The following is an 11,311-nucleotide window of genomic DNA, read 5'->3' on the forward strand; positions in this document are numbered from 1 at the left end:
CGACTTTAGTGTTTTATTAATGCACTGGATGGCGAACAAATTTATATTTTATATAAACACACTACTTGTTATTCATACTGATTAATCATTAACATCGTAGTTCTTATCATACTAAGTAATCATAAACATCTTAGTTCAAACATATTTAATTTACAACAAATTCGTGGAAAATAACAACAACATTTACAATTTTGAAATATTTTAATTAGTCGAGATAAAAGTGTAATGTGACCTACTGAAGTGAAGTTACTATTACAAAAAACAAATATCTCGGACAACCGACAACAAAAGAAAATGGCGGAAATGCCATTCAAAAAAGACCGATTTCGGATTAAAATGTATCAAAAATCGTTGGTACTTGAATTCGTGGTTCGGCGGAACCACGAAATCCACGAAAATTAGTACCACACGAACTTTAATGATTTTACAGTAGTCATTGGCTTAAACCAATCAGCAATCCATGCTCATATAGTCATTGGCTTAAACCAATCAGCAATATGTGCTCATATAGTCATTGGCTTAAACCAATCAGCAATCCGTGCTCATATAGTGATTGGCTTAAACCAATCAGCAATCCATGCTCATATAGTCATTGGCTTAAACCAATCAGCAATCCGTGCTCATATAGTAATTGGCTTAAACCAATCAGCAATCTGTGCTCATATAGTCATTGGTGTTTTTTATATATTAAATAAGCAATCCTTGTAATGTCACTAAATATAGCAATAACAACAGAACTCTCCAAATTATTTGTTTCGTGTGTGCACTGCTTTATAATTTTCAGGTTTTTAAATCGTCAAAAGATGCATATAATGGATATTTTAGAGCATGTTAAATGTTCAGTATAACTGTTTCCAAGCCAATATCTTTACTATGAGAAAAATTTGCAAATCTGAAACATTTTTATGCCCCCGGTAGGATGGCATATAGCAGTTGAACTGTCAGTCCGTCTGTCTGTCTGTCTGTGTGTCCGTCCGAAAACTTTAACATTGGCCATAATTTATTGAATATTGAAGATAGCAACTTGATATTTGGCATGCATGTGTATCTTATGAAGCTGCACATTTTGTTTGGTGAAAGGTCAAGGTCATCCTTCAAGGTCAAAAGTAAAAAAATACAATCCACGGGAAGTAATAAGCTTTAAAAGGGAGATAATTTCTTAACCTGCCAAATGATATATTGAAATTTTATTTCAAAGCGGCTCAATAGGGTGCATTGTGTTTCTGACAAAAACACATCTTTTGTTTTTTCAATTTTGTCAAATTACCAAAACGTTGAAAGGTCCCTTTAAAATGTACAAATAACTACATATAGATGTCTTGTTATTCACAACAATAGTGAACTGGAAATTCATTGTACAATCATGCTTTGAATAAAACAAATAACTGCATACAGGCTTATTGTACAAAATTATAGCAGTGTTATAGATCAATAATACTGTAACATTTTATTATATACTTTGTAGTAAAACATAATCATTGTTTTAATATCAATATGGAATGGATATTCAATAATTGAAAATAACTGTATTGAATTTAATTACTACTGTTCAATAATATTATGTGTACATAAAGTAAAATTTACACTGACAAAAATCCAAAGTATGTTAGATTTGATTGCTTCACATGGAAAATATCAGGGTTTTCAGCATCATATTCAAATAATTGAAAGTCTCTCTGATATGTTATTTGCAGTTGATGCAGATTCACCTTGTTCACCTGACTGTATATTTCTCTAAAGGCCTCTTTTCGTTGCGTTTTTCGAACATTGAATGGAGTTAATGCTTGCGTTTCTTTCACAAGTTTTATGAATTCTTGTTGTGAAATTTCTTGAGCCTCCTGTTCGTTGAGCGGAAATTGGTCCCTGCCTATAATGCCACGAATCTGAAGTTTACGCCAAACTCTAAAGAGGGCCTCCCGCCAAGAAATGCAATTTTCAATGTCAGTTTTCCATCTGAAAGGGGAACTAACTGTATCCATGATGGCATCTTCATCAGCTAGTTGCTTCCCTTTCATTTGAATCACCTCCCTTGTGGCATTTAGTCCAATTTCAGTAAGTAGCTCTAAGGAATCCTGTGTAAATGTTTCCATTTTCCCAATAAAATTGTAATTCACTTCACACGGATGACAGGCTGCAGTAAACGAGTCGTCATGACAGTCAACGTGCCCAAATCCACTTCTATACTTGTGAGCAAAATTTATGGCCCTTATGTATTCCTCAAAGGTGATGTCAGCCCCACAGCGAGTTATTACTGCTTTACCTGAATAAAGGGCATGGTTAACAAATTTGCCAATCGAATTCCAGAATGTAGGATTTGGTGCGAATAATTTATCCACATATGCAGATAATACCCTAGAATACGGGTCCCTCACAAACAAGAATTTATAGTAGTCCTGAAACTGTGAGGTGGGCGTGTAAAGTCTGATGGTCATCTTCTCTCGGGTAGGCGGGGCCTGCTGGATGGGAATGTCAAAAGGAGTGAGCAGGTCTCTGTGAGGTCTCTTGAGGAGTTGGAAAAACCGTGTCCAGTAAGTGGAGGCTAACTTACACATGGGACAGTACATGAGCTTATACTTAGCATTGCTGGTTATTGAGAATGTGATGAATCTCCCCTGCATGGGAAAGTAATGTTGCCTTTCACATTTAGCTTGTACGCTTTGAGCTAACTTCTCAGCTGGTATCAGAGTGTTTGTCTTTGAAGTTGTCTGTAACAAATATGTAATCTTTAATGAGGAAATTAATATATATTTTTAGCTTTTTATACCCCCTCCCCCAAAGTTGTTGTTGACTTTGCGGGGATAACAACTAATAACACGTTTAGAGGTAATAATTTAAAATATTTGCCTTGTGAATGTCAAGAACATCTAGAGGAAATTGTTTTCATATGTAAAAAAATCATTTAATAAAAGCTTTACATTATCAACAATTTGTCTGACTAACAATGATAACAAAACATCTCAATAATAATAGTAGTCAGACAGGTCAGGACAACAATATTACCGGTCTGGACATATCAAAAACAAATCTGCTAGTTAAATCACTCAAGTTAACAGTCAAAGTCTTCCTTTTCTCTTAGAAAATAGCAAGAATTTTATTTAAAAACTCCATTACTTTAGTAGTATTTTCCATCAAAAACATAATGTTGACATTTATAAATAATTAAATGTATGTAAACATTAGGTTTACTGATGGAAATCCAGCCAAGATAATTTAGTTGATTGTATGTAAATATCTTGATAATTATCTGGATATTATTAGTAAATATCAAACCCTACAATTAATGTTGTTTCTAAAGTGTTCACACTCTGCCTCTGAATTTCAAATGTATACCTCTCAAAATTTGCTAAGGATCACTTGTTATAGTATGTGTAATTTGAAGTTCACCCCTAGCTACAGGGTTTTTTCTCAGCATTTTGGGAAGATAGCCCATGGCTTTGAAATTGGGAATTTTATCGGCATTTTCAAGAAATTGGGAAAATAAATTGGGATTTAAAACTACATGAAAGAGTTCAACATCTTTATTCACAAACTCCACAAACACCATCATAATCAACAGTTTTCCTCATAATAAACTCACACAGAGTCTTCAGTCACAAACTTATTTCCCTAGTTTCAACATGTTAAATATCAGTCAGCACTTTGCTTTCGGAAATCAACGATGACGATGCAAAAGAGTCACTTGTTATTAAATTACTATCATTGACAATGAAAGGAGTTTCAATGGGAGGACTTGTACTTGTTGACGATGTTTGTTTATTTAATGATGCTGGCTTTAAAAAAAAACAGTTTTGTTTGGCAACATTTTGGCTAGGGAATCTTTTCAAGTAACATTTCGAATTGTGTGACATATTTGTTTTCCATTCTGCCAAATCACAAAACACTTAGATTTCATCACAAATAAAATAAGCGCCTGAACAACACAGAGAATATCGGGCACACGAATAATGCCGACGTTATCCAAATCGCGGTATAGTCTAAAAACTGTATGAGAATGATCGGACTACGCTTTGTTAAAAATCAAAAAAGTCGATGTCCTTAGCTTTTTTTTCCCAATTGGGAATTTTTTTAGCAAATTTTGGGAAAAAAGTATACTTTTTGCGTTTGGGAATAAAGCCGAATTTCGGCTATAAAATCGGGCCAAAAAAAAACCTGAGCTAGATTGAGCCAGCGTCACGCATCAATGATAAATCAATACATACAAATAAAATCAAAAACACACATTCCAATATCAAAACCTGCAAAATAACAATTTTAAATGAACGTAATCCAAAATTGAAGATAAGGTGAAAATAAAAAGTGATCCAAATTTTGAGTAGTATATTATGGCAGATTTACTCTACATGTATTTACCATGATGCTTTTATGATTCCCCAATTCGCTGGATCCAAAATGTCCTGTTTGCATTTCAGCATTGCTATCTCTTTTCACATCTCCTGTAATAAATACTTGTCTTCATAATAAAACCCATAAGCAGGGTGCAGAATCAACAAGGTTTTTTGGGGTTAACACACGGGTTGGACAGAATGTAAACACACCGTTCAGAACTAAATTTTTTCAAATATCTCAAATTATTTAAATACATTTGCAAAAATCTTAAGTCAGTGGTTTTTTCCCCAACGTTTTGGGAATGAGGCCGGGTCCCTTTAGATTGGGAAAATTCACTGTGTTTTGACTAGAATTGTGAGATTAGTGTTGTTTTGCTAAAAAATGCTTCAAAATTGAGGATACGGGTGTGTCCAGTATTATATTTACTAAAGTTGAACTTATATGGATGGGAGATGAACAAAATATTGATCTTAAAAAAATATTTATATATTTTTTTTTTGAAACCTTCCATTTGAAACCTTCCTTTGGAAATTTTTAGCTCTCATTTGGGAAAATATTTTCAATTGGGAATGGGTCTGGATACCGGACCCGATTTTGAATGAAAAAAAATCACTGTAAGTGCATAACCATGCAGTATACAAGGAATTTCTTAACAAGAACACAGCATCGCTGTGGTTCTCAAACCTCGTAGCTCCAACATTTTCATTTTTTTTGTCTTTTCCAAATATATAAAATCTGGCGCGTGTCTTGGGCTATATCTCGTAGCTCTACGCCAATCAGAGCCCTTGAAAAAGCCACATGACGAAATGTTGTAGCTTGATTGTTGGCTTTTTTGTTGGGCAAAAAGTTGTGGCGATTATTTTCTACGCCATTTCACCTATAGGTACGTCATTTCGTTTGGACAAATTTGACAAAAACATTTTTATATTTGCAGCTACGAGGTCTCCTATCAGGATGAATTGTCGTACCTAATAAAAAAGACAAAACTGTGGTGACGAAATAATGTAGCTACCATTTCTTAATATCAGTATGACTTATCAGTATGACTTGCGCGTCTACGGCTTATACTGAATTTTGCAGCTTCATTTCAGAATTTCACTTTCTAAAACATCGTAACTTATAAAAAAAATGTAATGTTTTTTTCTCTCTCCTGAAAAGTTGGCATTTTGTAGGTATGAGGTTTGAGAACGACAGCGACGACAGGCTTATTAAAGAAAGTAATTTTGATTTGTTTCATATTGCCATAAGCAGCATAACAATCTGTCTTTTATGCAGTTGTTGAAATTCTTAAGAAGAATTGTATTAAAAAAAACACCACTTATGGGTGTGTTAACATCAGTCTACTTAAGTTTAGTTGGGAACCCAACGAATTCACGTGATCATGCACCCTGTAAGTATTGATTGGGAAAAAACATTCTGTAACTTGGTGTGTCCAGCCTGTCAGATAGTCTGTAAGTATTGATTGGGAAAAACATTCTGTAACTTGGTGTGTCCAGCCTGTCAGATAGTCTGTAAGTATTGATTGGGAAAAAACATTCTGTAACTTGGTGTGTCCAGCCTGTCAAATAGTCTGTAAGTATTGATTGGGAAAAAACATTCTGTAACTTGGTGTGTCCAGCCTGTCAGATAGTCTGTTGTCTTGCAGTAGATATGTTATTAAAAAAGGTCCAAGCGCTGATGAACCCATTTATACCTAGCGTCTAGAAAAAAGGCCATGGCAAACAGCGTAGACCCAGATGCGGCGTCTCATCATGGTCTGCGCTGTTTGCTTAAAGGAATTTCAGTAAGAAATATTCCAAATATAGAAATAAATATTCTAGACATCCCTAATTTTGGAAATAAATTGATCCAATTTAGGATGGGAGAGTCCACTAGGCTTAAATGGGTTAATCAGAACCTGTACCCTTTGTAATAACAGACCCTCCGCTATACATTCTCATTTCGTCTGTTTTTGAACACAAGTTGCAATGTAAGAGAAGTAAAAAGACAACAGCGTATCTGCAATTACCAGCTTTTAATAGTTTGTTATAAATGCCTATAATGCCACTATTAATAACCAAATATCAAGTTATGTATATTATCATCAAATTAAAATTTACAGTTATTGAGAACGAAGCACTTAATTAACCAATAATTCCCATACGTTCATAAACTTAAAACAACAACACTTGGTGTTTGCATACAATCTAAGATGTTTCTCATGTTGCAAAAGTTCAATACCGGTAATTGACATTTCACTATGTTGATTTGAATAAATGCCAAAAGTAAACATCCCCAGTTATGTAAGCAGTTGATGCTACTTCTTAATGCAGCTAGAATTCTCATTATGAGTCATGTTCTGAGAAAACTGGGCATAATGCATGTGCGTAAAGTGTTGTCCCAGATTAGCCTGTGCGGTCTGCTTATCAGGGACGACACTTTCCGCTTTTATGATATTTTTAGTTTCAAGGAAGTCCCTCCTTACCAAAAATCACATTCTAGGCAGAAAGTGTCGTCCCTGATAAGCCTGTGCAGACTGCACAGGCTAATCTGGGACGATGCTTTACGCTGATGCATTATGCCCAGTTTTCACAGAACAAGACACTTGTGATCAAGGTTATTTAGCTCACCTGAGAACTAAGTGCTCAAGGTCAGCTATTTTGTTAAACCAATATGTATGTCCTTCTTTATGCAGTCTGCAGTGTTTTTTGACAAATTTTAGCTTGTTACACAATGCTCATAACTTCTATGTCGCTTCAGATGTAACCTTCATATTTGGTATGCTTTTGTATATGGACAAGGCCTTTCCATCCGCACACAAATTTTGTGACCTTGACCTTGAACTTAGGGTCTGCGTTAAGGTTTCAAAATCTGTGTTAAGGTTTCGAAAAAATACTCATAACTTCTATCAAAGCGTTTTTCAGGGGCATATGTCATCCTATGGAGACAGCTCTTGTTCATCCAATCTTGATGAAACTTGGGCCAAATCTCTCATCTGGACGATATCTAGGCTGAGTTTGCATCAGGGTCACATTATAACAAAATCTAGGTTGCCTGGCCAAATTAAACAAACATGTGTTACCAATCTAGGGGCCACATTTATCACTCAATCATGATGAAACTTTGTATGAATTTTAATCTTGACATTTCCAGGCCGAGTTGGAATATAGGTCACGGTCATCCAAGAACTAGGTCAACGGGTACAATCTTAGAAAAACCTTGTTATACTCAAATGATGAACCTTAATGATAGTGTTAGTATTTACAACATCAGGCCAAGTATGAATCTGGATTATGTACAAAAAAAAAACTAGGTCACAAGGTAAGGTCTTTAACAATTCACATCCCTAAAATCATTGCCATCTGGATTATCTGTAGGTTTATTAACTTGCCTATGAAAGAATGAGGGTTTGGAAGAAAAAAATATTTGTGTTATTTTCTGTGCTGCCAAATGGCAGACAATTATAAAATAAATAGTTTGCAAATTTCACATTGCTGATCCAGTTTGACCTAGTAAAACAAAATGCGCTTAAAGCAACACTTAAGTTTTACATATAAGATATTCCACATTGGATGTATCAGTCATCGAGAAACTGAGCTTAGAAACGAACTGTATGTGCATATAAATCAATTTTTGTTTTTTATTATTTTCCATTTTAAAAGAATTGTTAAGATAGAAATGAAATTATTATCTCTTACTGTGCTATTTGAATTAAGGTTACAATTTCATCATGCCCTTTAAAATATTTAATCAATTTATTGTTGTAAGCCATCTAAAGCCTTAACAATATTGTTGAACATAATGTACAAGAATACATTATTGCAATAAACACTATGTGTATACGGACATATAAACAAGATTGGTACAGGTTTTCTGAAGTGCTTTAAGTGTTTCACAAAGGAAATTCCTGGTCCTTGTGAATAAATCTTCTTTAAGGGAATTAGCTCAAACACAGAATAAAGTTGTAACAATATATTTAATAACAACATGTACAAATAACTTTACAAGGTTGTTTTGCGGAGTTCCGCCAGTTTCTCTCCCCAAATGTTTACATTTCAATTCTTATATACAATTTCCTATCTTGACATGTACTAACTAATTTTAATCTGTGAATAACAATCGTATTAGACTTAGAAAGGCATGATCAAACAAATATGGCAAGGATTAAAACAGCAGAATGATTATTACTAAAAATCTTATTAACTGTGAACAAGCATAATAAATATAAATCCTACAAACTGTGAACAAGCATATATTTAAAGTAAATTGCTGAATGCAAGTGTTAAAACTGGAACTGTATAATCTTGATGTTTGTTTCTTAGGATTTAAATGAATCACAAATCTTAACAAAATTAAGAGAGTAAAAATCGGTCCTTGTGATAATATCCTCCCCTCTTCAAAAATCAAATGCTCCTGCATTTGACATGAATCTGTTATGGAAAAAAAATTCTTGTTGGTGATTTTACCACTGTGTTTTCTTCACATAATAACAGATTATAATAAATTAATAATACAGTGCTCCAAATGTGTATTCCTTTGAAGTGTCAAAGTATTTGGCTTTCCTTCTATCAAATCTGTTGATTTCTTCTTCTGGAAGGTCACATTGCGCCAGCACCTTTGGAATGTCATCATTGAAGAGGTTCACATTTTTGAAAAACATTCTATTGTTGAAAATATCTTTTAAAAGCCTGTCAATTTTGTTTACACGTGTTTTCAAGGTTTTCTTCGCCTGACCCGTGCACAATCGCTTTGCATCTTCTGCTGCATCCAAGGCCTGCTCCACTTTGTCCATGCATGTCATGAACACTTTTAATTGTTCACATTTACCTTCCTTCATTTCCTCACAGACATCATTGAAGTTGACACTTAACTTTTGGTATTTTTCATTTAATTCAATCATGTCTTGTTCATAGTTCTTTACATCTGGTGCTGGTTTCTTCAATTGAGGCTGGGCAGTGTTGACAGGAAGCAAGGTACTCACAGCTTTCCTTTCATTGTATTTACTAATTCTGGACATATCCCTTTCTCTGGGGGGAAGTTTTCATAGGGATTTGTCCCTTTGCCCCCCAGGTTGTTACTAATATTGAAACTTTCTAATTTTATCAATAATGATTATAAAAGCTTATTGCATATTTCCAATTTTCTCAATAATGCTTATAAAGCTTATTGCATAACTTTACAGTTTCACAGCCGATTGTGGATCCATGTACAAAGACATTTGTAATAAGCAGTTACTTGAACTAAGAAACCTGTTATAATGCATTCTTACTGATATAAGATTACTGGTTGTTATTAACAAGTTTGTCTTGTAGCCTTTGTCATTGTATTGGTACAACATTCCATGCAAATCAACAAACATTTTCATGATGCAATATGTATTACTTATTTATCAAGGTTTCTTTATAATAGTGTTGTTTATTGTGGATTTGATTTGACAACAAATGTTTTCTGTATTGGTTTTCTATAACCACCTGGTAACGCCAATTATGCAACAAATTCCTAGGTTACACCAAACTAGTATAAAAAGGAAATGTAGACCTCCATCTGTACTGCATTCCTTCTTTGTAAATAAATGGTGTTTTTCTATTTGGCGTTGCAGGTAAGAAACTGATTTTACTACATTATATTTGATTCAATTTGTTTTACTTCAAGTTTCAAATACTTAACTGTTTTATGGTAATATAATTATTTATTCAGAATTTTTGTCAGTTTCAATGATAAGTCAGTTATGAATTTAAATGCAATAGAATTAAGTCTGTTAATTTATATCAGTTTAATAATTATGTTTGTTACAGTTTAAGTCAATTCATATTTACTTTCAAAGCGAGTGGCTCTATAAACTTAAATTCCCTATGTAATCGTGTATTAGTGATTTTAAGTAATTTGTGTATTGTATTTGTATATTTGACTGCATTCCTTCTTTGTAAATAAATGGTGTTTTTCTATTTGGCGTTGCAGTCCGGCTTCCTCCTAAACCTCTCACAGAAAAAGTTAAACTACATCAAGGAGTCGTTACATCAAAATTATTCGAGTTCAATATTCAATTTTCAAAAGACAATTCAATGAACAAATCGTATTCCAAATAACTGAATAATATATAAACAAAACGCTTATAAACAAGACACTTCTTAACAACTTATCTTGACAACAAACTCACAACAAAAGTTGTCAAAAGTGCCCTGTGCCTAAATTTTCAAATATCATTTAATTATATCATCTAATTACAACACTTTGTGCTGTTATGGTATTTTTCGTTTAAAATTAGTCTCTTCTTAGCAAAAATTAGGTGGAAAGTGTTGTCCTTGATAAGCCTGTGCAGACTGCACTTTATGCACATGCATTAAGCCATGTTTTCCTACAGCAGTAATTATAAATTATAAGTACTAAAATCGAGTAAAATAATTAATTTGAATACCTACCTTGATAGTGACTGTTTTCCACGGACAGATTGAAATGTAGAACCATTCCAACGCATCCTATAAGTATAACAAGTGTCCCAATGTTCTTTACTAGTGAACGTTTAACAGCTCTCAACAGCCAACCTCCCAGTTTGCCTGTCATAGTTACACTCGTTGTGTTGAACAGAGTAAGAGGCTATCAGAAAAACCTATAATGCTTTATGTTTATCCAATTGTGTTTGCATGATATGGTTTAGATGTTCAACTTGGGATTCTGGCAGCCTTTGTGTTTTTATTGAACATGGCAAACAGCTCACTGGGTTAATGAATGTACTGTATATGATCCTCACTCTGGGAAAACAGGCCTTAACCTTTTACCACTTAGATAAGTATTTAACCCTTTACCACTTAGATAAGTATTTAACCCTTTACCACTTTGATAAGTGTTTAACCCTTTACCACTTTGATAAGTATTTAACCCTTTACCACTTTGATAATTATTTAACCCTTTACCACTTTGATAATTATTTAACCCTTTACCACTTAGATAGGTTTTTAACCTTTTACCACTTAGATAAGTATTTAACCCTTTACCACTTAGATAAGTA

At 33.8% G+C, this 11,311-nt stretch overlaps 1 protein-coding gene across 1 annotated transcript; it reads right to left on the reverse strand.

Annotated features, from left to right (window-relative positions):
- Positions 1-10,863, reverse strand: LOC127855427 (carbohydrate sulfotransferase 11-like). The gene is made up of 3 exons (XM_052390975.1): positions 10,725-10,863; positions 4,351-4,433; positions 1-2,705 (listed from the first exon to the last, which is right to left on the reverse strand). The coding sequence occupies exons 1-3, from the start codon at positions 10,768-10,770 to the stop codon at positions 1,581-1,583; spliced, it is 1,254 nt and encodes a 417-aa protein (XP_052246935.1). The 5' UTR covers positions 10,771-10,863; the 3' UTR covers positions 1-1,580.
- Between the last annotated feature and the right edge of the window lie 448 nt (positions 10,864-11,311).

This window comes from Dreissena polymorpha, chromosome 13 (genome assembly GCF_020536995.1).
Source record: "Dreissena polymorpha isolate Duluth1 chromosome 13, UMN_Dpol_1.0, whole genome shotgun sequence".
Lineage (NCBI taxonomy): Eukaryota > Metazoa > Mollusca > Bivalvia > Myida > Dreissenidae > Dreissena > Dreissena polymorpha.